The sequence below is a fragment of the Mycothermus thermophilus genome, assembly GCF_041956435.1.
Source record: "Mycothermus thermophilus strain CBS 625.91 unplaced genomic scaffold VTJ04scaffold_1, whole genome shotgun sequence".
Classification (NCBI taxonomy): domain Eukaryota; kingdom Fungi; phylum Ascomycota; class Sordariomycetes; order Sordariales; family Chaetomiaceae; genus Mycothermus; species Mycothermus thermophilus.
In genome coordinates, this window is record NW_027191427.1 from 4,840,999 (window position 1) to 4,867,063 (window position 26,065).

Genomic DNA, 26,065 nt, shown 5'->3' on the forward strand with positions numbered 1-26,065 from the left:
GAAAAAAACACAAGAAAGGAAACATAGGGCGACGGCCCGGAGAAGAGTGACGTTATGATACAACAAGACACTGTTTCGTCTTGTTTATTTCTCGCTCGCCTTGCTCTGCGCCGCCTCGGTCGCTGACTGCTTCTGCTCTAACCTGCTGCTGTCCTGCTCAAGGGCGCTAGCAGCGGCTTCGCTAGCCGCAACGGCTTCCGCGGCAGCAGCCTCGGCCTGGCGCTCGTCGTGCTCATCGATGTTTTCCGTGTCACGGGGCGTGGCGAAACCAGTGGCCTGGTTCTCCTGGTCCTGCTCAAGTTCCTCGTTAATGAGCTCCTGCTGCTCCTTGATAACCTCAAGGCGCTGGCGGTTGGTGGCGGCACCCTCGGCGTTGTGGACCTCGAGCTCGATCTCGTGGAACAGCTCCTCCGGAATGGAGGAGAGCACGCCGGTGAGGGCCTGGATCTGGCTCGAGACGCCCTCAGCGCCGCTGTCCTGCTGGCCGTACATATAGGCGTTGCTCAGGACGAGCAAGGTCGAGGGGACACCCTGGACCAGGCGCAGGTCGAGCCAGGTCTGGAGATCCTCGCGCAGGCGGGCGGGCGAGACGCCGTAGCTCTTGATGCCGCGGGCAGCGCAGGCGGCCTGCAGCTCCGAGACGGACAGGCTCTCGACGCCCTCGTAGCTGATGGCGCGGTCATCGAGCTTGATCTGGCGCATGCGGTGGCGGATCTGGTAGCGCAGCATCATATCGGTACCGAAGGTGTTGAGGTTGAGGTAGCGGCACATGGACACCAGCTGCGGCCGGGAAAGGTTGTCGAGCGTCACGTCATCGCGGAAGATCTTGCAGACCTTGATGACGTCCTCGGCGGTAGGGGTCTCGCCCGTGGCGCGCACCTTGCGGAAGAACTCGGCGAACTCCTCGCGCTGCGTGGTGGCGGGGGTCACGGGCAGGCCTGTCTCCTTGAGGGTCTGGCGCAAAAAGTCGCTAACCTCGCGCCGCGTGGCCCGCAGCGTTGACGCCTTCTGGTCCCGGGACTTTTGGCCCTCGTAGGTGCTGGGGAGCATGTTGGGGAAGAGCTTGAGAGCGACCGGGAGCAACAGCTCAGCGAAAGGCACAATGACGAAGACGGAGAAGGGTACCAGGCGGGCCAGGTCCTGAACGGTGCGGCGCAGCTGGCGGTTCTCGCGACGGGTCAGCTCGTAGCCGGCGGCCATCTTGAGCGCCAGCCGCGAGCTGATGCGCACCTCAGCCGCCAGCAGCTTGGTGCCATCCCAGTAGTGCTGGGCCTCCTTCTTGATCTTTTGCGCAAGCGTCAGCTTCTTCTCCTCCTTCTTGGCCTCCGCCTTCTCGGGGACAGACGCGGCGTCCTTGGCAGCTTCGGGCTGCGCCGGGGCGGCGGCGGCGCTCTGAGCCGGCTTCGAGTCGGACTGAACGGCAGCGGCGGGAGTCTTGGCCTCCACGGGCTTCGGCTTCGCGACGTCCTTGACGGGCTTTGCCACGGTCACGGGCTCCCGGGGAAGGGGCTTCTTAGCCTCCTCGGGATTGAAGCCCGGGGGCGGTACGCTGGGGGGCCCATGGGTGGTAGCTCCTTGTGTGGTGAGGGTCCGGATCGGAATCAGGAGAGCGGATGCTGGGCCGAGAGTTTGAGCGTGGCGGGCGAGATGGACTGTTGAAGCATAGAGAGCCGAGCGAGGAAGGACGCGGCCTGCACGGAGCAACGTCAGCCAAGGGACCGTTGGGAATGGCATCAAAACGCAGAGGAGCTGGAGGACCCACCGGACCCCAAGAAGGGATTGACGACCAGCGCCCGACGGGCGACCTGTGTTGAGGGCCTCATGATGATATCCGGGGAGCGAATGCGTGTGTTGGAGAGTAGAGAGGCTTGCGGCGTGCACCGCGGTGGTCAATGTCGGGAAATAGAATCAATCGGTTTGAGCTGATGGTGGGATGTCGAGAAGTCGGGAGAAACGTTGTTGGTGGGAAAACGCAAGGGGGAAAGAAACGCAGAGCGGCAGGAGAGCCCAAGCTACCTAAGTAGCCGGAGGGAGGTTGAAAACGGCAAAAGGGGTGTCCACAAAGCGAGCGGAATGTCCAAACAATTCACTCCAGGGAGAGCAAGACAGGCGCACTGGATGTGGGATGAAAAGTTGAAAAAAAAGGCGAACGTGCGAGCTTTGATGTAAAGATCTGCTGCTGCAAAAAGATGCAAGTGACATCAAAACCTAAATGGACCGATGATTGCTGGGAACGTGGAGGCGACGTTTTCCGCTGTTCGCTGCGTTTCGCTGCATTGGGGCCCTTTCCAGTTCCAGATCGCCCCGCGACCAGCCGGCGAGTCAGGATTGCAGCCGATCACGTGACTTGGTTCAGGCACATCCAGCACGCGAAAACGTCAGCAGACGGGTGTTGGGCAGCTGTTTACCTGGCTGTCTGCGTGAGGCGCCAGCTGTCAGCAGGAGCCGGCCCAACTGTTACCTGATGCCCGATACAGGAATCCAGGCCCAGCAGCTGTTCGCCACGTCCACGCAGAAAACAGTGGAGCGAGTGCTTTTCAGGTTTCAAGGAGGAAAAAAAGAGCAGTCTCTCCAGGCGATACCGGGCCCAGCATGACCCTGTTTGTCACCGTGAAGACCCCGTAGGGCTGGTTTCAGGGCCGAGGATCTGCCCATGTCTCCATTGTTCTCCAGTTCCCCCTTTTGCCACCTACGGTTCCCGAGGCCATCGCTGAGTCGGCCATCCAATTGTGCCCACTGTTGTTGTTTACAGGCGAGTGCGGTGTGTCAGGTACCTATGGAGATCCCATTGGAAGATTACCTGCCCATTGTCAACAATTGGAGAGACTCTCTGCACGGCCCCATGGGCCTCCACGGGGAATCTTGCCGCATCAGGGGAACAAAGATTCAAATGCGATTCTAGCCCTCCCCGCGAGTTCGGGCGGCGAGCACCGCCTCAACAAAAAAGCGGGCTCTGGAATTTGGTGAGGGCTGCCGAATTTGGTTTGCATTTTCTCTGATGAAGATGGCTACGAGTGCCAAGAACCTGGAAGTTTGGTTGACACAACGCGCACTTCCAAAGTATCTCTAGGTGAACTTTACAGAATAGGAAATGACACTCTCGACACAAGACCTCCTTTTCTTCACCGGGTTCAAACCCTCTGACATCTGACAAAATCAAATGCCATCTAGGAGGAAGTGAGTTCCATTGTAACCAAGAGCCGCTTCCCCTCCATCGGTCCTCGGCTGCAGTCCCCCGATCCATTTGATCCATTTGAGCGGCCGTCGGCCGACTTTTGCCCCGCACTCCGCAACATCCCGTTCGCTGCACGCCGGAACGCCCCAACGTTGCGTCGCGGGAACTAAAGTACATACTTCTCTCCGGGAGTGGCACAATCCATTTTATTTGTACAAGTACTGCGTCTTGCGCCTTATTCATCATCCGAAGGTCCGATACTGGTCGCGTCGCCTCTCTGCTTCACTGAGCTGCTTGGCCGTTTTCCGTCGTTCCCCTTTGCCACATACACACGCACGCGCATTTCAATAATCCCCCCGAGACGATGCGCCTCCGGAGAGCAGCTCGTGTAATCCTCATCGGCGCGCCGGGGGTGGGCAAGGGGACGCAATCGGAGCGGCTGCTACGCCGGTTCCCGCAGCTGTCGGCGATCAGCTCTGGCGACCTCCTCCGCCACAATGTCAAGCACCGAACCCCTCTAGGTACGTCATTCGACTTTTTACCATTTTCTGTCATGTCAACCGAGTGCTAACTCTCCATCCAGGCATCAAGGTCGAGAGCACCATCAAGGCCGGCGGGCTGGTTCCCGACGACCTCATGCTCCGGCTCATCAGCAACGAGCTCCACCAGCGGGGGTGGATCTTCCCGGCGCATCCGGAAGGCCACGTCATGACTCTTGCATCTTCGGGCATCTGCGCGGCCGAGACCGACAGCAGCGGCAACGGCGGCAACCCGAGCTCCGACGTCGAGACGGCCGCCTTCCTCTCCTCCCCGACGCACGCGCACGGGATCAACGCCTTCGGCCCGCCGAGGGTCAATGAGGACCCGTCGGCGTCCTTCCTGCTCGACGGGTTCCCGCGCACGGCGACGCAAGCCGACCGGCTGGACGAGATCGTGCCCATCAACTGGGCCGTCTGGCTCAAGACGCCTCTCGAGGTGATCATGGAGCGCATCAACGGGCGGTGGGTGCACGAGCCTTCGGGCCGTGTCTACAACACCACCTTCAACCCTCCGCGCGTGCCGGGCCGCGACGACGTCACGGGGGAGCCGCTGGTGCGCCGCGCCGACGACAACGAGGAGGTGTACCGCAAGCGCTGGGAGCGGTTCCTCGAGACGAGCGAGCCCCTGCTTGAGCACTATGCCCGCAAGGGGGTGCTGTGGGAGGTGGAGGGCATGAGCAGCGACGAGATCACGCCGAAACTGATGCGTGAGTTTGAGAGGAAGTTTATTGAATAATAATGGAGCGAGGGTATAGATGGAGGAGCGGTCGTTTGTCGGTTCTGCTATACCGTTGTTTTTGATCTTGGAATGGCGGCATGCTCTGCGTTGGAAAAGAAGGCTGCGAGGCGCTAGGCGTTTGGGAGGATAGAGGTCGAGTCGCTCTCTTGGATTTTGGGTTGGTTTGGCTCTTTCAGGGACCCTTTAGTTGTCCGTATACCTCCTGGGCTGGATCTTGAAGACTCAACGAGAAGATGCCAGAGCTTTCTGGACAGTCCGTATTCTGCATGGTTTGTCCTTCCAATCTCGTAGATATGGATTCTTTTTATGATGTCTCAGGGCTGTATTCTGGTCAGGGGCTGGACTGCGCGATTCCCAGCTTCATCGCCAATTCTGAAACATGCCATAAAGGTCGTATTGTGATCAAGCTTCTAGAATGTATGCACTGCAAAATGGCTCAGGTAAGTACATACATTTCTGGGCGGGAAGAGGGACGGCATTCCTGCGGTCCTACACAGTCATTCAGACCTGCCCGGTCTTGACAAGACCTTCCCCCGCCAACAACGGCTGGCATCGCCAGGCACATGCACCTGCCGGTTACCCGCCTCGCCTCGCCCCGCCTTGAAGCCTTGTGTTACTTCACCCTTCCAAAGATCGTCTGATCAGATCTCACCTCAACCTCGGGCAGACCTGTGGACAACCGGGAGGTACCGATATCTGCTGCACCAACCACAGCCTGGAAATTCCCATAAAACTCAGACCTTGAAGATTCATCCAGTCCATCCCACCCTCGAGAACAAAACCAGATTCGACTAACGAGGGGCGGGGTGCCGACTTTTCTTTCTTCTCGAGTGTGTTTCCACTGCTTTTTCTATTGTTAGCCGGCCTGGTCTCGTGGCTCAATTCCCCCGCCATTTCTCCTCCCTGCTGTCACCCACCCTCTTTGAGTCCATCTTTTTTTGTCTGTAAGTTGGTATCACCGTGTCTTGTGTGGCCCGTAGGACAGGCCAAGTACACACCTTCTGGCAGCCATACTTCAGCGTCGTCCGCACCCTCGTAAATGTCGACTTGAGTGACGCTATTATGCATTCCTCTTCGTTCGCATCTTTCGACCATCTGCTATCTCTAGTCGATGTCTTGTGCTCCTGGGCATACTGACTGACCTTGCGACTTGGCTGTCACATAGCCTTGGTCTGCATAACCTTGTCTCGGTTACTGGCATTGGCAGGCCCGACATTCCTTCACATCCATTGTTTACCTACTTGCACACATTCTCTTCTCCCTTCGCCCTCGGGCTTATTGGACCTATATCCGCCGGCGGCCTTCACGGCAGGTCCGTGGTCTGGTAGGCTCGACTGCTTGTTCTCATCTTGGGTACTAGTTGGCTTACTGATGCACCAGACGCTCATCCCCAAAGCATCCTCGAACTACGTCTCTTCGTGTGGATATCTTCCTGACTGAGCCATGCGAATCCCTTGGGCCGCGGTGCTCGCCGCCGCCGCGTGCACCGCCTCTCCTTCACCACCTCGCCCCGAACCGCGCATCCGGCTAGACACCACCAAAGATGAGTCGTCCAACAACGACGACTTGGACGTACTCGGCCTCATGTCCTCAGCCTTGACCACGATGCAAGATCGGTACTTTGAGCGCTGGATTGGAACTTGGCCCGAAGGCATCGACTGGACCCGGGCTGTTGTCAACACGCACCTGGTCGCCGCCCTCCGGACCATTACGGACGAGCTCCCTCGCCAAAACCGCACCGTTGAAGACCGCGAGTGCACCATCACTGGGACACACCACCTCATTTCTGGCTACTTTGCCGATGTGATCGCCTATTACTTTGGGGAAAACGCCTTCGAGATCCGCCACGAAGCCTACGATGACATGCTCTGGGTGGTGCTGAGCTGGCTCGAGTCCATCCAGTTTGTCAAGGAGCACGGAGACTTGTTGTCCGGCACGGGCATGGGTTTCACCTCCAGCCTTCTTGCGTGGTACGGGGATCGATGGGCGCCTGCCTTTGCCCACCGCTCTCGCATCTTCTGGGAGCTCGCGGCCAGGGGCTGGGACGACAAGTACTGCGATGGCGGCATGTTCTGGAGCCCCCGCGGCTTGCCCTACAAGAACGCCGTCACCAACGAACTCTTCATCTCCAGCTCCATTGCTATGTACCTGCACTTCCCTGGGGACCCGAATAACGAGCCGTTTGGCGGTCGCAATGGCGCCGACAGCACCTCCAGCAGCAAACCCGCCAAGTTCGACTGGCGCCCTCACGACCCTATCTTTGGCAAGGCCGCTCAGAACGCCCATGCCTGGTTGACGTCTTCCAACATGACGAACGACCAAGGCCTCTACACCGATGGCTTCCACATCTCGGGCCTCGACAGAGGGAGCAACAACACCAGCTGCGACGAGCGCAACGAAATGGTCTACACCTACAACCAGGGCGTCATCCTCTCTGGCCTCCTGGGCCTGTACCAAGCCACGAACCGTGAGAAATACTTGGACGAAGGCCACCAGCTGGTCGAGAACGTAATCCGCGCCACGGGCTTCGACCTGGAACATGGCAAGCCTTTCGAAGCGGACAACATCAAGCCCGCTACCACCGAAACAGACCAAGCTGTCTCCAGACTCCCGCCCTGGCGGGGCCTCGGCCGCGCGGGTGTCCTCGAAGACGCCTGCGACGCATCCGGCGATTGCTCGCAGGACAGCCAGACCTTCAAGAGCATTTGGATGCACCATTTTGCAAAGTTCTGCGCTCCGGACGCGCTGAAACTCAGCGGCAAGAACAAGGACGGCAAATCCGCCGAAGCCGCCGAGAAGGTGCGACAGCGCCACAGAGAACGCTGCAGACGCTACATTCCCTGGCTGCGCCGCAACGCGCGCGCCGCGCTGGGCACGCGGGACGCGGATGGCGTGTTTGGGATGTGGTGGACTGTTGGCCTGCTGGCAGAGGAGCAGGGCAAAGGGGTGACGGCCGAGGAGGTGGAGGCGCTGGAGAAGGCGGACAAGCACGCGGGAGGTCGGTGGCCGGTAGGATCGGTGGATTATCGGAACCGGGCGGAGTGGAGGCATGAAGGAGGGTGGCCACTGAAGAAGGAGCAGGGAAACATCAAGACGGAAACTGTGGCGGATGGCTCGTTGTCATCGCCGTCGGAGACGGGGACAGAGACAGACGCTGAAGGGGAAGGGGCCTCGCAAAAGCCTATCACCAGCCGAGACCTTGGTGACAGGTTCGCACCGAGAATTGGGAAGAGGGAAAGTAACGAGCAGGGGGTTGGTGGTCTTCTGCCGTGGGATCCAAACCTTCGTGGACGCGGGAGGACGTTGGAGACACAAGCCGGCGGGCTGGCTGTGTTAAGGGCGCTGTGGGTGGTTTGGGGGAATGAAAGGGATGGTTCCTGATATTTATGCCTTAAACGAAGACGGAAGGAAGTTGAGGGATGGTCGCTGGGGAGTGGTATATACCATCATGAGCTTCAACCATCGTTTCGGTCTCTGGCACATTCTTGGTCGGTTTCATTCTGCAAGGATTGATATTGGTGGCGTACGGAGTCCGCGCTACGGCCTAGGGATCAGAACATTGATTTGTTCACACTGGCGCATCCATACATCTGAGGGTGATGTTGAACTGTGACAATCGACACAGCAGATGGCCCAGGTATATGTCACAAGACATTTGGAGACGAGACGCATGCATGGGGTATAATATGTCCTTGAGAAATATTTGAAACGCCAATTGTACATGTGAATGACCATTCCCCGACTAGCCCCGTTCCCTTTCCTATCCCCTTCTCCATCACCACTCTGCAACCTCCCCACGCTTGGGCTTCTGCACGCGAATAACCTTGTCGCAATTGAGGAGGCAGAGAGGGTCCAAGGCGGCTTTGATCTGTACCGGCAGTGTCAGCATTCCGAAATGTGTCGCCCCAATGGAAAGGAACGTGAGATGAGAGCAAGCTCACCTTGCGCATGGTATCCACCGTGGCCTCGCCCAGCTCGTGGGGAAGGTAGTCGCGCTTGACAAGGCCGACGCCGTGCTCGCCCTGTAGAAGACTCGGGTCAGCCCACGGTTGCGTCATCATGATACGAGGAGATGCAGATGCTGGGTTGCATGGAGAACGGGATAAAAGGGGGGTCCGGCAGGAAACATACAGTAACAGTGCCCTCCATCTCGATGGCGCGCTTGACCATGCGATGCACGCAGTCCTCGGCCAGCTTGCGCTCGGCGTCGTTGTAGAGGAGGATAACTGCAAACCCACGTCAGTACCACCCTCCCCCGTGGCAAAAGGATCAACACATACTATGGAAGTTCCCATCCCCAACGTGGCCCACAATCGAGCTCGTCAGACCCGACGCCCGCAGATCCTTCTTGGTAGCATCGATGATATCCGGCAGCCGGCTCACCGGCACGGCGACGTCGCCGGTCCAGACGTGATCCCCGGGCCTCCGCCGGGCCATGGTCCCCCACAAGGCGTCCTTGCGCGCCGACCACAGCTCGTGCCGCTCGTGCTCGTCGCGGGCAAAATCGAACGACTTGCCGCCGTTGGCGCGCGCGATGCCCTTGACCAGGTCGATCTGCTCGTTGACGGCGGAAGTGGTATTGCCGGTGAACTTGAAGAAGATGGTGGGCGCCTCGCGCCAGCGGCGGGACGTGTTGCCGAGGGCGTTGATGAAACGCATCTGGTCGTCGTCGAGGATCTCGACGGCGGCGACCTGGATGCCGCGCTTGACGACCTGCGCCACGCAGTCGGCGGCGCTGCGGATGGACGGGAAGCTGACCACGGCGACGGACTCGGCGGTGGGCTTGACGGCCAGGCGCAGGGTCGCCTCGGTCACCAGGCCGAGGGTGCCCTCGGAGCCGATGAAGAGGCGGGTCAGGTCGTAGCCGGCGCTGCTCTTGCGCGGGCGCTGGCGGGTTTTGATGATGGTGCCGTCGGCGAGGACGACGGTTAGCGACAGCACCCACTCGCGCATAGTGCCGTAGCGGTAGGCGTTGGTGCCGCTGCAGCCGGTACCGATCATGCCACCGATCTGGGCTCCCGGACCCGGGTCGGGCGGGAAGAAGAGGCCGTGCTGAGCCAGCTCCTCGTTCAGGTGTTCCCAGCCGACGCCCGGTTGCACAACCACGTCCAGGTCGTCCTTGTGCAGCGCGAGAACCTGATTCATGCGGCTGAAGTCGATCGAGATGCCGCCGCGCGTCGGCGTGTAGTGGCCCTCGAGACTGGTGCCGCCGCTGTAGCCCACGACGGGAATGCGCCGCCTGTGGCAGACCTTCATGATCTCCGACACCTGCTCCGTGGTGTGTGGGTAGACGATGCAGAACGGCTTGTGTGAAGGGTCGTGGGGGTGTGACGACCACTCGGAAGTCGCATGCTGCAGCACATCGTCCTCGAGGGTGCTGACATTCTCGCTGCCGACGATGGCAACAAAGTCGGCCCAAGCGGCCTCGAGGTGGGCGGGGTTTAGCTTGTAGTTGGGAGGCCGGGTTGCGCCGAGCGGAAGCGTCGAGTTGGGGTCGAGATCGCGGGGGTACTTGTAGCCCAGGTACCACGAGACGGAGCCAACAAAGAAGAGGACTGGGAAGACAACGATATTAGCCGCTGACGGAGCCCATTCGAGTGCCGGCGCCGCAACAATGGCCTACCAAAGGTCAAACTCAGGTTGCGACTTCTGGGATCAAAGGCGCGAACCCGGGCCACGCGCTCCTGGTCGGCTCGTTCGCGCTCCAACCGCTGCGTGATGCTATATGTGAGGTGGCCATGGAATGTGGAGGGTTTGCGCTCATCCGATGCGTACCGGGCCGGCACGGAACGGAGGACGGAGGGAGCATGACGGAGGGAGAGGACAGAAGGAAGGACGGAGGAGGAGCATGGACGCTGGCGCAAGGCGACACCAGCGTCGACGCCGACGCCGCGGGGCATCCGGCCGGCGAGCCGCGACATGGCTCGGACTTCCTGCGATGGATATGGGTCAATCGGCCTCGGGGGTTGGCAGCGAAGCTATCCGGGTCGCATGCCGTCGACGGGGCGGTGTCGGGGTGGGTTATATGCTGGGGCGAACACCCTGTGAGTCGTCGTGATGTCGTCTTGGGTTGCCAAAAGCTTAAAAGCTTGTTGACCTGTGAAGTGCTCATCAAAATAGAAAGCTGGTTGACGAGGTGGGGCAGCCGAGCCAAGCACTGAGCCCGGGCAAGGGTCCAGAGGGTGGGGCCGGCGGCTTGCAGGGATCAATCCCGAGCGCGTGTCGGACCCGGAACAAGGGATGCCAATCACGAAGCTTCAACGAGCTTCAGGCTCTTCGCTCTTCGATGTCAAAAGGAGCCGCACGTATCCAGGGTAGCTTCGAGCCGCATCTAGCCCTGTTGGCGCTGCTTCTTGGGGATATGGCGCATGGGTCGCGTCTCTCGGATGCATGCTATCCGTAATGACATCAGGAACTTGGGTGACAGTGGCAAATCTACCAAACTTTTGTTGGGCGGAATCATGTACATACACATCGCATTAGCCTCAAAGAAGCAACGCGTGTCCGGACTTCGGGCACTTCCGCCCTCCTCAACTCCATGTACAGCCCTACCCAGGCACCACATACACCCTGAAGGTCGGCGCGCCCCGGTCCCCAACATGTTCGAGGTATGTTTGGAGCTCGTCATCATCGCTTACGGGGAGGGGCAGCTCGCCGCCCCTGCCGTCCTTCACCATGCCCTCAATTTTGTAGCAGATCGCTCCAGGAGTCTTGAGGACCGCGGCCCGCTTCAGCTCTCCCATAGTGCGCGAGCTGAGCGGCGCGATCCATTGTGCACCCGAAAGCATACCAAACATCATCTGGGAAGCTGAGCTGAGTTTGAAGAAGGCGGCCAAGCCGTTCGATGCTGGTGGTTCGGGCTCTGGCGGGGGTACACGCGCCGCATATACCGGTGGAGGATGTTGCTGCATGGAGATTTGATGTGCCAGAGGCTGCTGTTGCATGGTAATTTGATGTGTTTGTGGAGGCTGCTGTTGCTGCTGCTGCTGCTGCTGCTGCTGCATGGGCACTTGGTGTGGAGGTGGAAGTGGAGGTGGAGGCTGCTGCATCGGCGGCTGATGTGCCGGTGCGGGAGCTGGAAGTGTTTCCGTTTGGATCCCTGGTGCCGCCGGCGTGGTCGATGTGCCTGGTGGCGATGCGCTCAGCCCGGGCTGATCTGCGTACGGTCCCTCGAAGACTGGACCCAAGCGATACCGTGAGTAGCGATCTTTGTTTGTCAATCTGCCCGGAGGACGGCCACGACGTTTAGGTTGGGCAGGAGTGGACTGACTAGGAGTGCTCTGAGAAGCAGGCTGTGTAGGGGCCGGAAGGATAGGTCTCGGTTCGTCTCGTGTTTGCTGGGCTTGTTGGTTCGGTGCCGGCTGAATCGGCGCTTGTTGCGAGAATGCTGGCTGAGAGGGCGCTGCCTCTGCGGGCGCCGCCTCCGAAGTCTCCCGTTCAGACGAGGCTGGAGCCTCCGACGTAGCGGCACTTGCACTTGCGCCGGTGTCCTGGGCCGCATCATCGCTGGACTTCTTTTTCCGGCCCCCTTGCTTCGGCCGTTTGGGCGGGACCCGTTTGTCGGGGGGCAGCAGGATGGTTGGGGTCTTGCCCTTCCGGACCACGTCGTCTTGGTATCGGCGCCAGCCATCACGATAGATGGCTTTGATGGCCTTCATTTTCCGCTCGTGGTCTGGGTCCGAAGTCGCGTTGACGACGCTGTTCAGCAGTTCCGATCCAGCGATCCACCGCTGCTTGATGCTCTCGAATATCTCGGGACCATCCTCAACCCTGTTTTTGACCCTCTCGAGGGCCAGCAGGTTGTAGAGCTGCTCGCGCAACTGGCGACCCTGCTCCGGGTTAATGCCGAGTATGGTTTTGGCCTCGCCGTACTTAATCTTCATGTTCTCCATCCGGATGCGTTTGGTCACGTCGCAGGCAATAATCTCAATGGCGAGCTTCTTCTTGTCCATGTCGGTCTGATCCCACATGACGGCGCGCAGGTACATGGTCTCGCGGATGAGCTGCTCCTTCAGCGACTCCCACCTCTCCGGGCCGATGAGGGTCTTCTTGTACACGCCCTGGGAAACGCAAATGTTGTAGAACTTTTCGCGCACAGCATTGTACGTATCCTTATCGAGCTGCAAGATCTCCTTGGCCTCAGCCAACGTCGTCTCGGAAGGGAACCGCGGGGGACCGGGAGGGTCGGGAGGCAAGCCGCCGTACGATCTGGTGTGTCGCCGGCGCTTCTTGGTCAGCCACCGCTGGTAAAATTCCATCTCCAACATGCGGCGCCGTTGTTCGCGCTGGGCTTCCCGCATTGCGTTGAGAGACTCCTCCTGCACCTGTGCCTCGACGGGGTCCAAGGCGCCAGCGCCATAGTTCCAATCGTTGGCGTCGGTGTTGGCATCGTCTGCCCCGTCCCTGTCGCTGTCCGAGTCCTCTTCGCCATCTCCTTCGCCCTCAGGGCTTTGTGATGTTGCATTGATGGCCGAAGGGTCCCGGGCATACGGGACCGAGGTGCGAAGCTTCCAGCCATTTCTGGTTCGGATCCTCTGCAAGTCGCGCTCACTGACTTGGAAGCCCTCGTCCCTCAGCGTTGCAAGCATGTTTTTGGCGGAAACATTGGCCTCCCATAACTCCTTGATTCGGGCCACCAGGGCCTGGTTCTTGCTCGCCGGGTGCCATCGAGACGGAAATCCCCATCGCCGAAACACGGTTTGGAAAGTCCGCTTGCTATGGAAGTCACGTCAGCAAGCGTATTGTGCCTTTTGTCCCTATGCTGCATGGTTTGAACGGCTTGCGGGTTGTTGAAAGCCCAGGCTACGGAAACCCGCTAGGGTGTACGGGCAACGAATACGGCGAGGGACATGCGCACAGGAGGAGGAGGAGGAGGGGTGCATGGAGAACGCGACAGTGCAGGCAATGTCCGGGGACTTACTTCTTGGGAAACCCATAGTTTTCGTGAAAGTGTTTGACTATCTCATCCAGAGGTCTATTTTCCTCAACATACATGCGATGGGCCTCATCGCGGATATGCCTCCAGCGATGGACCATGGCGTTTGCTGGCGTTTGATAAGGCGTGGAGAGGACCCCGAAATGATCACACTTGATGATTTGGCACACCCGACGTTTGCGCGAAGTGGTCCAAGAGGACACTGCACCAAATGGTGGTCCGTGCGCTGGACCTTTGCGATTCTTCGACACAGTACGAGAGTACAGTGTTACACGACATGTCACACCGTATCGTTAGAGATCACCACATCGTAGAGAACCTCAACAGCCACCGGCTAAAGATATGAGCACACCTGGGATCATATCATAAGTACGGGTATGTAAGTCGGATATAGAATGGCATATTGGGACACAAATCAAAAAGGTTTACTCCGAACCCTCCCTGCTTCCTTCTCCCTTATCCTCCTTGTCCTCAACCGCCAGTTTGACCACATCTACCCAACCCCCCGGCCTTTTCCTCCCTCCCTCATACACCTGGTTCAAATACTCCTCGCGCTCCCGCGCAAACGCCAACAGCCTCTCCTCCTCTCCCCACTCCGCCGTAGCCATTAATCCCACCGGCAGCATGCCCTTGCCCTGCTTCGGCTCGACATAGCCCGCCGGCACCGACACGGCCGGACATCCCGTCAGGTTGGCCAGCCAAGCATACGTCATGTTGCGAATGCACCTGTTCCCGTCAAAGCATCCGTACTTATCATCGCCCTCCGTCCGGGGCCACCCGGCCATCGGCGACGTCGGCGACAGCACCAGCAGGCCGGGATACTTCTTGAACAAGAACCCCAGGTGCGCCATCACCACCTGCCTGAGCTGGCCGTACCGGATGAAATCCACCGCCGGCGTCTGCGCTCCCGTGCCCAGGAGCAAGCGGTTCGCGCTGTTGAGCATTCCAAGCGCCCTGCTCAGCGGACCGCCTGCGCCGCCGCTGCCGGCACGATCCTGCGCCTCGACGACTGACTCGGTCAGGCAGATGCACGAGTGCGCCAATTGCGCCTCGCGCAGGTACGGCAGGCGGATGTCGACGGCGGTATAGCCGCAACGCTGGACGAGGTCGGCGACGGCCGCGTCGAAGACGGCGCGCACGTCTGCGTCAGCCACATCGATCCACTCGTGGCAAATGCCGAGGTATTTCGGTGCGGAGGGGTCCGGGAGAGTGGATGCGGCGAGCGGATATTGTGCCGGGTCGGACGGATCGGGCTGGGCGGCCAGCCGGTAGGCGATGGTCAAGTCGGCCGCCGTGGCCGCCAGGGGACCGACGACGCAGACGGAGGACTTTTTGTCGCCGAGCCGGTTGTGAGTTGGCTTGAGTCCGTAGACGCCACAGAAGGAGGCGGGGAGGCGGATGCTGCCGCCTGAAGAGTTGTCAGAAAAACATACGTGGTGCTTAAAGCGGCAAGAAAATGATATGTTTCAGCACGTACCTGCGTCTGTCCCGATCGCGATGGGCACGACGCCGCCGCTCAGGGCGGATCCCGCGCCGGATGATGACCCTCCAGTATAATATGACGGGTTATACCAGTTCACGGCAGTCCCTGTGGATGGCTAGATGAACCCGTTAGCTCTCATTCTGCAGTCCACCTCACAGCAAGCCAAACGGCCCACCTACATTACATCCCGTAGTATCTGCGCAACCGTCAGCCCAAGCCGAAAACCGATGTCTACTACAATGAGAACTTACCCATGCCAATCTCGTGCTGGTTCATCTTCCCCATCATGATCCCGCCCGCCTCCTCGAGCTTCACCACGGCCCAGCTCGTCTCCTCGGCAGGGTGCTTGAAATACTCCTCACTCTTGTTCACTCGCATACCCAGGGTCGTCACAAACCCGGCCACGTCCACATCATCCTTGACTCCAAACGGCACACCATCCATGATGCCGAGCGGGGTCCCCTTGGCCCACCGTTCCGCTGACGCCCGCGCCGCCGCCCGCACCCGCTCGGGGTCCGTTTGCGTCCATGCCGTCGCATGGGAGTTCTCCGACGACGAGGCGGATGATGTGCGCTGGATGAGGCTCAGGACCGCCTCGGCGACCTGCACCGGCGTTGCCTTGCCGGAGCGGTACAGAGTATGGTAGTCAGCGGCCGAATAGAATCGGCCCGGTAGGTCGGCTGGCTGTTGGGCGAAGAAGTCCGCGTCGATGGTGGGCGTGCTGCTCGACGAAGTGCCGTCTCCGAGAGGGATGACGTTGGGCTTGGCTTTGGTCAGTATTATGGTTCAACGAGCTACCTTCGGCAGGATATACGAAATGGTGGCGGATGAAAAGAGACACGTACATGGATTCGGTACGGCACCCCCACCAGCCCTGGCGCCGACCTGACGTGACCGAATTTGGCGTTATGCCACAATAACTTAAAGAAGCCTGGAATACGCGGGACTCTGGAGACGGAAGAGGTCAGCGGCCTGACATGGCACGCAGGTGATGGAGCGGCTATGCTTCGGCCGCGCTTTGGTCGCAAAGACCGGATCTCGGCACAGAAAGCTTGACCTACATGACCGAAGCAATGGCCAGAGTCAACCCGCGAAACGGCGGGTTTGTGTCCGTCTCGTGACGAAAGTCGAGTGCCTCTGGCGGCGCTTCCTTTGCTCCAGGATGATTGGCGAAGCGCTTGGTATGAGCCATGATACGCACGAGTGAGGCCGGCGAAGAGGTGACAGATGGGGATGAAGGGTTGAGTGAGAGCCGAGAATGAGGATGAGGATGGCTGGACAAAGGCAGCGATGGCAGCCTGGGGCTGATGAAAAAAACCTCAGGATTTCAAGTGCGTATGCCTGGAAGCATGGTGTTAGCCTCAGCGATTCGCGCTCATGAATCACCACCGAATCTTATTCTCCAGATGAGTGTATGGCCGACGATGATTATTTACTCCGTTCTCCACAGCGACGTCATCGCTGCGGAGTTCAAAGGGGTGGCCTACCTCGTTCCACAACGGTCTCATCCAAGCAAATCAGCCACCCAAGACTTGACACTCTCAATAGATTGCCTGGTGATCAACCGCGAAATACGTATATATGGATATTGAGAGATCGAGACCAAAAAAAAACAAAGCAATTGAGATCTGGAGGTGCGACGCCGTTTGTGAGTTGTCGAAGTTAACCTTGCGCGGCGATCCAGGTTCAGAGGTGTGATCCCCCGATGACCCACCCGTGATTCGAACCTCGGCTAGGTGCAGGGGTTGAGTTTCATAGCTCTCGGCACATCACGAGAGCAGTTCGAGGTGGGCGGTTGCCAGCAGGACCTGGGACAGGATACCGTACCCAGGTGAAGGACCTAGATACATCCAATCAGGTCCAGTCGGTGGTCCGGGAAAGACACATGTCTACGTCTCACGGCATCACAATGTAAGGCTTCTCTCTGGGAAATTCCCAAGGCAACGCCAGATCGATTCGTCAAGGTGAACCATGCACAAGCTACCTCAGGTATGTCGCTGCTGTCCTGCAGACGACTTGATGACACAGGCTCGACCTCTCCACGCACAATTCGTGAGAGGGAGTGCAACCATGACCAGTCCCAGTCCAAATCAGACAGACCCATAAACCCGCAATGCAGAGAGACCCCCGAACCGTAACCCGTAAACGATCGCGAGAACGAAAAAGGGAAGACTGTAGGAAAAGAAGCTCAAGGCAAGCATGGGAAGACCAAGACTCAGAGAAGAAGAGGAGGTTGCCATATTCCATCCTCTCTTTTTTTTTCCTTTCAGATTCACCCAGTCCAGCCTCACGTAGGCAATCACCGACCAATCATGTCCTGAACGAAGCCCGCCCATGTTCCGTGTTCCTCTGCCAGGTTCCAGTTCCCAACCCAAAGCTCCATTGCCTCCCGGTTCTCAGAACCGACCGACCAATCCTGTAGAACCAAGACCGAGGAGTGAACAAGGAATCAAAAACATGCTAGAGGAAAGATAAATCTCGAAGAATAAAGGAATCTTCCCGCGATCTCCCCGTCTCAATGGTCGTGGAAAGAAAGACGACATATCATCTCCGGTGTCCCTTCCATTCTCAAGAGAAGAGATGGGAATCCCAGCCCGAAACTTTTCACAGCAGTCGCTAAGGATGTCACGGCTGCGCTGCACCCATGCTTTCCCTATGCTGTCGCTGGTGTCGTCGCCAAAAAAAAAGGACGAAGAATGAGTAAGAATCGCAGATCCGACGGATGCCCAGAGATGTCCCGCTTCATGAAGCAGAAAACGGGCGAGCTGGTCAGATTGTGGGAACAGGAGGGCGTAATGTGTGGAGAGAGGTATCGGGTCTTGGGGCGGTATTCGATGATGGCGAGGTATTTGGTTGAGGACTTTTGTTTAGGATGTGGTGAGGATGGGTTGTTATAGAAAGGCCCTCGGCTTGGTTCTGTTGTCACCCAATGCCTTTTTGTCCTCGGGCCCATGAGGATGATCCGCAGGCAAGCGCAAGCTAACGCGTACTCAGCCGCAGGAGTTTTGTCCTGAGCCAGAGCAGGAAGCCCTGCCAGTAGCTCTGCGTCTTGCGCTTGGCGCTGCTGCCCCTCCGCGGGGGCGCCTGCTCGAAGTGGACGTCGTCGGCGGTCGCGCCAAATTCGGGCGGGCTGGCCCAAGCCATCGACGAGCTCTCGTAAGGACGGGCGGCAAAATCGGCGTCCTTTTCAGAGAATCCGGTGCTGGTGGTCTGGAGCGAAGACGATATTCCGCCGTCCGCCTCGGTGTGCCGACGGCGGCCGATGCCGGCGTGAGCCAGGAGTCTACCCCGGTTCACAGGGCCCGGTTCTGAGACGGTGGACAAGCCGGTGGGCGTCTTCTTCTTGCGGGCCTTGTTCGGGTCCTCGCCCCGCTCGATGCGGGCGGCTTCCTTGGTATCGCGGCGCTCGCGCTTCTTGATCATCTCGCGGTCGTACTTTTCCTCCTTGGCGCGCTCACGCTCCTCGAACTTGCGGCGGGCAGCACGAATGGTCTCGACCCTGGTGGCCGTGTCCATCTCGGACTTTGCCCGCAGACGCGGGAAAGCACCCATATCGAGGGAAGTGCGCAGGGGAGACGAATGCGAGGGTGCCGGCGGCTGTTGAAGGCTCCCAGTGCCGATACTGCCGGTGGGAGAGTCTAAAGTGCCGCTCAAACTCACACTGAGATTGTGCGGGTCGTGGGCAAGGTCTGAGGCGCTGTTGGCCGTGGGAAAGTTGCCGTGGGCGAATCGGGAAGAGGTCGCCGTAGTGCCCGAAATTGATCGGTTGGTGTTGATGCGGAGGGATGGCGGTTTCGACCCCGAGGCGTCCGGAAAGGAAGTGGTGCGCTGGCTGCTGTTCAAGGACGGCCTGCGCAGGTCGGATCGAGATGAAGAGGAGGGGTTGTGAGAGTGTTGAGGGTGGGAGTGCAGGTAGGAGGGGCCAGAATCGAAACAGTCGTCGTCGTCGTCCCGCTCAGTGATGGTTGGCGAGCAGTCCCTCGCATTGTCGACCGAAGCCACCGAGTTCGCATAGGAGCGGGGAGGGGTCGATGTGCGCGGAGTCTGCGCAAAAGGATGGACGAAGGGCCCGCGAGTTCCGCTGCCGGCAGAAGCCTGAGAGCCAGAACGGCCGTGTCCGGGACCGTGGCCGTGTTGCGCAAACCTTCCAGCGCCCCGGGTCTCTGCTGCCGGCAGGAAGGTGACGTCTCTTGCCTGACCCGAGTAGTAGAAAGAGCTCCCCCCTCCCGCGAACCCGTCGTCTCTCCCTCCGTCCCCCTCCATCTGGTCTATTTGCCGTTGGTCCCATCCCTCATCCAAGTCCAGCGAGTTCTTTTCCGAGTGCGACAGTTTCTTCAATATCGGTTTGACTGCTTTCACCTTCCCCCGCGCCTTTGTGATTTTGGCGCTTGATAACACCGCCGCTCCTCCGGTGGTCCCCATGACGTCGGCGTCTACCGATCTCTGCCCTGCAAGACCGTCGACGAGAAAACAACAAGAACAACGACAGCAATAACACAACAAAAAAGAGAAACAGCGTCGCGACGAAGACCGCTTGCAGCCCGCGACAGGGACGACGCGATTCCGATGCCGTCGATGGCCGTGTCAGGCCCGACCCGACGAGCGAGAAAGGTTCGACACTGCCGCGCGCCTTCGTTCGCTAGGGCATCAACGGCTGCGCCAACACGACTCAATCGACTCGAACAATCTGAAAAGAAAATGGGCGAAATATCTCCTGTCGCCGCGGCCGCCGGTGGCCGATAAACCAAAATCACGCACAATGCCCAGACACGCGGAAGAGTCGGAGCGGGTGTTCACACGCTCAGACGCGGTTTCGGTGGTGGTGGTTGGTGGTGGCGGCTGCGCTGGGCTCGCGTCAGCACACAAGGCGCATCGAGAAACCCGACCCCTACGGCGATGGGAGCGCTGGGGCAATTGAAGAAAGTCGTCGGAGGATGGCGGCTGCCCTGGAAACAAAGAAGCAGAAGCAACAGAGTTCCCAGGATCCTTCGACGAGGATGAGGATGGCGGGACGAAGCCCGCTTTCTTTAGCACCCTGGATGGCACAAGCCCGCCCACACCGACCGAGTTCAGCCTCATTCCCTCTTCCAGACTCGCCTGCCCGCTGTCTCTGGCGCAGTCGGCCCCCCGTCTGTCCGCCAGCATGTGCCACTGTGGGGAAGAGGGGTTTTGGCATGGGTGCCTTGCCTTCCGGTCTGTCTTGGGAACACCGCGGATGCGGGGCCGAGAGCAAGCAAGAACGATGGCGGGTCCAGTGAGCGGTCAGCAGCTTCCCCCCCTCGGCGCCCGTCAGCCACATGCTCTGCCCCAGCCGCCGAAGGATCGCCGACCTTGATTGGCCGCAAGATCAGCGCGCCGCCCGGCTGGATGGCTGGGCGCCGGTCTATTGGCTGCGAGACGCGGGCTGGCGTTTCTTCAACCAAGACGGCAGCACCATCCTGTCGTTGCCGGCTACGAGTACCCGACGCAATGGTCGATGCAAACATCCATCGCCTCACCTCACCACGGCTACTGCTGGTCCTGGATGCGGCACCATGTCAGAAGAAACCAACTGGACGACGAAACAACATGTCTAGCCTGTGCCAGCCATCTTGGACGCGACAGTGTCGACATTCCGGCGGTCAAGACCACCCCTGGCTTTCTCTTCAGGGCCGAGAACGATAGCGTCCGCCGAATGCAGACGATCCTGATCTGATGGGTGGGCACCGCTCCCGGCCGTTTGATCGGCTCCCGGGCAACAACAGCCCGCGGCGGTTTGACATTGCGGAAAAACAGGTCAATTCTGATGAAACATGACGGCTCATGAACACCAGCGGTCTGATGAAAAGACCTTCACCTGTGCGCGACATTGTGTGTTGACGAGTCCCCACTCTCACAAGCACATGCACAACCCCATCATCACCACACCCGCCGCCACGAGGAGACAATCAGCGGAGATCCATCCAAATCAGTCCAACCTGGATTTGTTGCCCCTCCGACACCGCGCATCTGGATCGCCCATTGTCAGCCAAGGCCAGCAGTTTTGGCTTCGATGTTGGGCATGTTATCTTCCTGCTGCTGCAAGAATATCAGCGAGCGGATAGAGCCCCGCGTTGGATTGCCCCTCTTTGCTGACGATTCGTCTTCCGTGCTGCACAACATTGCATGCATCCGCCGTCCTGACGCACACCAACCAGCCTCCTGCTTTCTGAGAAGCGCAAGTCCGGAGCCTTTGGAAAGAAGTAAACCCCCAAACCGGAACTGTCAAAAATCATCAGCACCTTGTTCAACGTCGTCCTCATCCCCATACAACATCTGGGAAGTTTTTTGTCGTCCGATGTCACCGAAGATCTTCAGGGACAACTTTGACCGAGGCCAGACCTCCATCGTGGCGGGGCTCTTGAGTCTGCAGGTGGTAGGTTTGGTGCTCTGATGTGGGGTTGCCGAGTTCCCCGGCAGCGGGATTTTACCCACATCAGCAATCGTTTGGGCGGTGAGTGTTTCGACGGTATGTCAATCAGGAACAACAACAAGCGGAAGACACTCCGACACCAGGGACGATGCTTAAAATGGTAGGTGCCAAACCCACCAGGATTTGCACTACAGATGCAAAATCTGGCGGAAACGGCGGAACGTTACGAAAGAGTATGGAAAGCAGAACACGTAGGACTTGTGGTTGTTCACTTGTCGTGGCTTCTCCTGTGTAATCGGATGTCTTGGAAACGAACTACTCCGTCGTGTTGTTGGTGGGCGGAATCGTCGGGGCCGCTGACAGGACACAGACTTCATCGCCACGCCGCCATTCTGTCGCGCTGCCCAACATGAACCTTGAGGTTGAGCAGTCGACCAACATATGTACTTACTTCTTGGGCAGCGTTGTACCTGAAACAGAAGCATTGGGAGATTCTGGTGATGTGCTTGTGTTGTGGTTCTGTTTCTGTTGGCGACTTTGCTCGTGGCTGACATCAGACAGCATGCAACCATAAAATGCCCGCTGACAAAGCAAGTTGAATGCGAGTTTGGTGTTGACATACTGACACAAGTGAGACTGACTGTAACAACTTGCTATTGCGCCTGGAAAATTATAGGTTGTGCTTCTTACGCTGTACTTTCTTGATATCCTTCATTTGTCTATCTGTTGGCCCAGAAAACTACGTACGTGACCTGTGTTTGAACACCGAAATGGTTGCATACGTCGCACAAGGTAGAATAAACACAGCGCTGTTTCCACCTATGTCTAATAGTCCCCTCGACGTACATACAGTTACCACTACACAAGCTACGGTGTAAGGGGTACCTCAACTAGGTATCTCTGCAAAGAGCCGCATTCGTCCAAGCGTCTGGCGGCGGCATAATATCGCCACTTGATCTAGACACTAAACTAGCTTGCGCCGGACTTGTTTCTATATATCACCCCTGATCGGCCATCCGCAGCAAGGATTGGTCGGCGGTGTACAAAGTATGTACATACATCATGTAGTTGACAGTCGGAGACTAGAGCTGTCTTTGTGGTCCAGCCCGCCTTGAATGAACTAACTACTGTTACTTGGTGTTTAGAATTGGCGGGTTTTGGATGACACGTCACCCTAGCTTGGAGACAATTAGTCGGCGGTGATGCCCGCCCTGTCTCTGCAGTGGATGTCGGAGATTTTGCCTTACGGACGATGGCCCAGGACTCAGACTACCTGCCTGTCTAGCTGGTCTCTCCGGGTCATAGAGAAACGCTGAGAGGCCATGAATTGTTGCCATGCTGAACCGGCCTGCCATGCTTGACCCTCTCGGGTGACACTCGGGGATACAGTATAATCGAGTGTATATCTTCACATTCAAACGTTCTGTGATTTATCGAGCCGATCCTGGTGCTGGAACGGGGATATCAAGGCTCAGACCTTGGCCGAATACAATCAATGTGGACAGTTGTTTGCCTGTTTGTAAAGGAAAGGGACAAAAGCAGGCACGGAGGGTCGAGGACCCCAGCTCTAAAAAGGGACGTTTAGTCACTATTCAGATCAATCCACAATGCGGTGCAGAACGAGAAGAGGGTGACGCCTTGTCAATCTGTCATATCCATAAAAATGATGATTGCTGATCATCAGAGAGGCAACTCTATTATCTTGACGCCCAAAGGTCGTTCATCTTTGTCTTCTGGCCTCCATCAAGTATGGCCGGCTGACGACATGGAGCTTGACTTCACCCAATGGAATAAGGGAATCAAGCCATGTCTCGTGAACAAAGGCATACTCACATTCGATCAAGTTTCCCTAGTCAACCAGCCAGTTCACAAGCCGCTCGTACGGGGAAAATCAACCCTTGAGCGAGCATTCTTCAATACAACTCCAGACAGACACCCGATGAGAGGTACTCCCGGCCCAATATTGGCTGCTCGAGAACGGTTCTCAACTTCTCAACTCAATATGGTAAAATCGGGTGTTATTTATTTATTCGTACTCTGATACGCCCTTTTCAGAACATACTGGTCCATCTCCATCGCTATCCTCTAGGAAAATCGTGCCCTCCTGGACCGGATGAAAAGACCTGTATCACTGCTTCAGTATCCGATCTGTTCAGAAACCCCCACTCCGGTACTCGATTGGAGAGCTTTTTCCGGCCACTTCTCCGGCTCTCTCCTCCCACGTTCTAGGTTTCGGGGAGCCCTTGCACCGCATTATTTACTAGGTGTTGGACTGTTTCGGCGCCTTCCCCGAGGTAACTCGGGTATTAGTCAATGTCTCTGCGGCACGAAAAGTTTTTGCTAGACACAACGACTTTGAAACCGGTGTCTGGAAGACACCATATATCTGGCCGTGCCTTCTGCTCTAATTCTACAATAGTTATTCGCAGGCATATCTCTTCGTCTGGCACGTACAAGTGAATGGCCCATAGGGAATGAGGAATGGAGCAAGAGAGCCTTGAATTGAGAGAGCCATCAAGCCCAGGAAAACGCTCCAAATAGAAGAAATGGAAGCTAATGATCGAGATATATACAGGACTGAGTGGTCATAAACAAGGTCTGGCCCGACGAGCCACTGACCTGGACCAAGGTCAGTGGCAACGGTGAGCCTAAATTAACGGAATGGATAATATAATTATCCATCAGCTTCGGCGGAGGAAAGAGGTGGAAACAACGCTTCAATCCTTCCCTAAGGGAAGATACCTTATCTCCATGCGTTCTTCGTCTGGCAACGTTTAAAGGTCTGCGGGTAGGCGTGGCCTGAACCATGACCCAACGCTGTGGGAACGGTGACCAACTGGTGCCTGTGTCGGTCAGGGTCAGCTCTCGATGTTGCTGATTATGGGTTTGGGAAGACGAGAAACAGATTGGGGTGTTGAACTCAGAATCGGGCCCTAACCCCTCAATTCCTATCACACTTCGACAGACGGGCCAGAGCCAAAAGGCCGACGAGATCGTGCTGAGACAGCATCGTGGATTGTTCCAGTAGAACGGGTCAGGTCATCAAATCAGTGAGCTCAAAAAGATTGGTTCACATCCCGTAGCTTTTGACCTCCATCATCAAGCCGATTGATGGTGCTTGATTCTCCAGAAATGCTGTCTATCAATCTACCAACGAGGACGACGAGGCGAAGACGACGACGTCCATTTACGAATCTTACGGAGCCGCTCACTCTGTTTTTGGATACCTTTTGAGTACATATGATCCAGGCCGTGTTGATGGCAGCTTTTTCTCCCTATGAACAACGGCACAACGGCGATTTGAGAGTTTGGAATTGTGAAAATTTGATGTAGGAAAAGTTTTGTCTGGCGAAAAGGGGAGGGGGGAGGGGGGCTTATAGGTTTTCGTGCCTTCCATTTCTCGAGAATGAAGACATGAACGTTCCTTCCATGCTTCCATGGACAATATGGCTTGGATCTGCTGCCTACCTGATCTTCCTTGGTTGCTTGTGTCCCGCCTCTATGCCTGATCTGCCTGAGATGATGGATCCATGATGGGCAGGCAGGAACAGCAAACAAGTGCTCAACTTCTCGATGCACCGACACTTCTCAGTACACTGAAGGGGGAGAGCATGACATGGCGTCCAGGACCTGAGCAATGCATCCCCATTTCTTCACGATGAACCACGTATGAGGGCAAGTTGTCAAGAGTGGAAATCCAGACCTCTGGATGGACTTGGATGAAGAAGCCCGAGTGTGCATGCCCGAGGGGTGTGGGTGAGGTGTGTGTGATGACAATTGGACGGGGTACCAATGGTGAGAGGCCTCCTCCTTGCCGCCGTGATTGTGATCTGGGGAAGTACTTTCGATGGAGACATGAAGGGAAGGGAAGGCCCGCTCCGTCACGGCTTGGTCAACCACCCGCGCCCTTCCCGCGCCCCACGTATGTTCCTTGACCGGGAGGGGGGTATGTCACAACTGGTCGTGGTCCAGCCACAAGTGCCTTCCTAGGTGCAGTACGGCAGGTCGGCACTTTTTGCCTATGCCACGACCTAACCTGGGGCTTGTCGATGCATCAGTTACGAAGACGAGCGACTGTTGTCGGGAATTGGCCAGTGGCATCTTGAATTGAGGTGATCTGAAGGCTGAAAGGCTATCACGCCATAGTCACACTAGCTCCTCTCAGCCTTCCCCCCTCTTCTTGTTTCTGGCTGGCGGCCAAGGCGGAGCGAGAACCTGGAATTTATTAGATCTTGAGTTCCAATTCAGATGGGAAAATTTGGTTTCTTTCTCTTTCCGTACCTTCTCACCCCTCAGGTAGGCACTAGTAAAGCAGTACAACCACCCCACAGGCAGGTGTGGTTGAATGGACGGACCGGACACCTGGCACTGCAGTCGGAGAAAAAGAGAAAGACCCATGCCTGGGATACAGCAAATGGTATACTTCCATTCCTGCCGCGGGCCATCAGCGCTCAGCTAGTCCACCAGAAGCAGAAAGGACGACCATTCTGGAGGCTGGGTAAGGGTCGGTCCCGTCTCGACGCCTGAGTACGCGCCCTTAGCACTCCTCCCACTCTCACATCCACCAACTCATGCCTCAGGAAGTCGTGGACAGGGGGATTTCCCCAGTTTCCGTGACACCACGAAACCGCATCCCACATTCAAGAGCCGCATCACAGGCGGGATCCCGCACTGACGGCGGTAAGGGGACCATTCTTTCCTTCTCTCCATCCGACGGATACTATACCCCTTCTCCGCAGCATGCCCGCGAGGAGGGGTGCACGCATCCCTAGCCTCGGGAGCGAACGCGTCTGCAAAAGGTCA

General features: G+C 57.8%; 10 protein-coding genes across 10 annotated transcripts; 4 read left to right on the plus strand and 6 right to left on the minus strand.

Annotated features, from left to right (window-relative positions):
- Positions 1-84: 84 nt before the first annotated feature.
- VTJ04DRAFT_1819 (uncharacterized protein) lies at positions 85-1,823 on the minus strand (the record flags this gene model as incomplete). Its single annotated transcript, XM_069359548.1, has 2 exons — positions 85-1,691; positions 1,763-1,823. The coding sequence occupies 2 exons, from the start codon at positions 1,821-1,823 to the stop codon at positions 85-87; spliced, it is 1,668 nt and encodes a 555-aa protein (XP_069224427.1).
- A 1,716-nt stretch (positions 1,824-3,539) lies between these two features.
- Positions 3,540-4,450, plus strand: VTJ04DRAFT_1820 (uncharacterized protein; the record flags this gene model as incomplete). Its single annotated transcript, XM_069359550.1, has 2 exons — positions 3,540-3,696; positions 3,759-4,450. The coding sequence occupies 2 exons, from the start codon at positions 3,540-3,542 to the stop codon at positions 4,448-4,450; spliced, it is 849 nt and encodes a 282-aa protein (XP_069224428.1).
- Positions 4,451-5,896: 1,446 nt separating this feature from the next.
- On the plus strand, positions 5,897-7,834 carry VTJ04DRAFT_1821 (uncharacterized protein; the record flags this gene model as incomplete). Its single annotated transcript, XM_069359551.1, has 1 exon — positions 5,897-7,834. The coding sequence occupies one exon, from the start codon at positions 5,897-5,899 to the stop codon at positions 7,832-7,834; it is 1,938 nt and encodes a 645-aa protein (XP_069224429.1).
- A 394-nt stretch (positions 7,835-8,228) lies between these two features.
- VTJ04DRAFT_1822 (uncharacterized protein) lies at positions 8,229-10,374 on the minus strand (the record flags this gene model as incomplete). Its single annotated transcript, XM_069359552.1, has 5 exons — positions 8,229-8,321; positions 8,395-8,475; positions 8,585-8,679; positions 8,734-10,008; positions 10,077-10,374. 5 exons carry the CDS (start codon positions 10,372-10,374, stop codon positions 8,229-8,231), a joined length of 1,842 nt encoding a protein of 613 aa, XP_069224430.1.
- Positions 10,375-11,001: 627 nt separating this feature from the next.
- Positions 11,002-13,489, minus strand: VTJ04DRAFT_1823 (uncharacterized protein; the record flags this gene model as incomplete). Its single annotated transcript, XM_069359553.1, has 2 exons — positions 11,002-13,168; positions 13,374-13,489. The coding sequence occupies 2 exons, from the start codon at positions 13,487-13,489 to the stop codon at positions 11,002-11,004; spliced, it is 2,283 nt and encodes a 760-aa protein (XP_069224431.1).
- A 324-nt stretch (positions 13,490-13,813) lies between these two features.
- On the minus strand, positions 13,814-16,063 carry VTJ04DRAFT_1824 (uncharacterized protein; the record flags this gene model as incomplete). Its single annotated transcript, XM_069359554.1, has 6 exons — positions 13,814-14,796; positions 14,866-14,986; positions 15,051-15,067; positions 15,123-15,633; positions 15,717-15,819; positions 15,933-16,063. The coding sequence occupies 6 exons, from the start codon at positions 16,061-16,063 to the stop codon at positions 13,814-13,816; spliced, it is 1,866 nt and encodes a 621-aa protein (XP_069224432.1).
- An 898-nt stretch (positions 16,064-16,961) lies between these two features.
- On the minus strand, positions 16,962-17,207 carry VTJ04DRAFT_1825 (uncharacterized protein; the record flags this gene model as incomplete). The annotated part of the gene is made up of 1 exon (XM_069359555.1): positions 16,962-17,207. The coding sequence occupies one exon, from the start codon at positions 17,205-17,207 to the stop codon at positions 16,962-16,964; it is 246 nt and encodes an 81-aa protein (XP_069224433.1).
- A 643-nt stretch (positions 17,208-17,850) lies between these two features.
- On the minus strand, positions 17,851-19,293 carry VTJ04DRAFT_1826 (uncharacterized protein; the record flags this gene model as incomplete). Its single annotated transcript, XM_069359556.1, has 1 exon — positions 17,851-19,293. One exon carries the CDS (start codon positions 19,291-19,293, stop codon positions 17,851-17,853), a length of 1,443 nt encoding a protein of 480 aa, XP_069224434.1.
- Positions 19,294-20,168: 875 nt separating this feature from the next.
- VTJ04DRAFT_1827 (uncharacterized protein) lies at positions 20,169-20,566 on the plus strand (the record flags this gene model as incomplete). Its single annotated transcript, XM_069359557.1, has 2 exons — positions 20,169-20,328; positions 20,448-20,566. 2 exons carry the CDS (start codon positions 20,169-20,171, stop codon positions 20,564-20,566), a joined length of 279 nt encoding a protein of 92 aa, XP_069224435.1.
- A 3,502-nt stretch (positions 20,567-24,068) lies between these two features.
- On the plus strand, positions 24,069-24,290 carry VTJ04DRAFT_1828 (uncharacterized protein; the record flags this gene model as incomplete). The annotated part of the gene is made up of 2 exons (XM_069359558.1): positions 24,069-24,119; positions 24,228-24,290. The coding sequence occupies 2 exons, from the start codon at positions 24,069-24,071 to the stop codon at positions 24,288-24,290; spliced, it is 114 nt and encodes a 37-aa protein (XP_069224436.1).
- Positions 24,291-26,065: the final 1,775 nt, after the last annotated feature.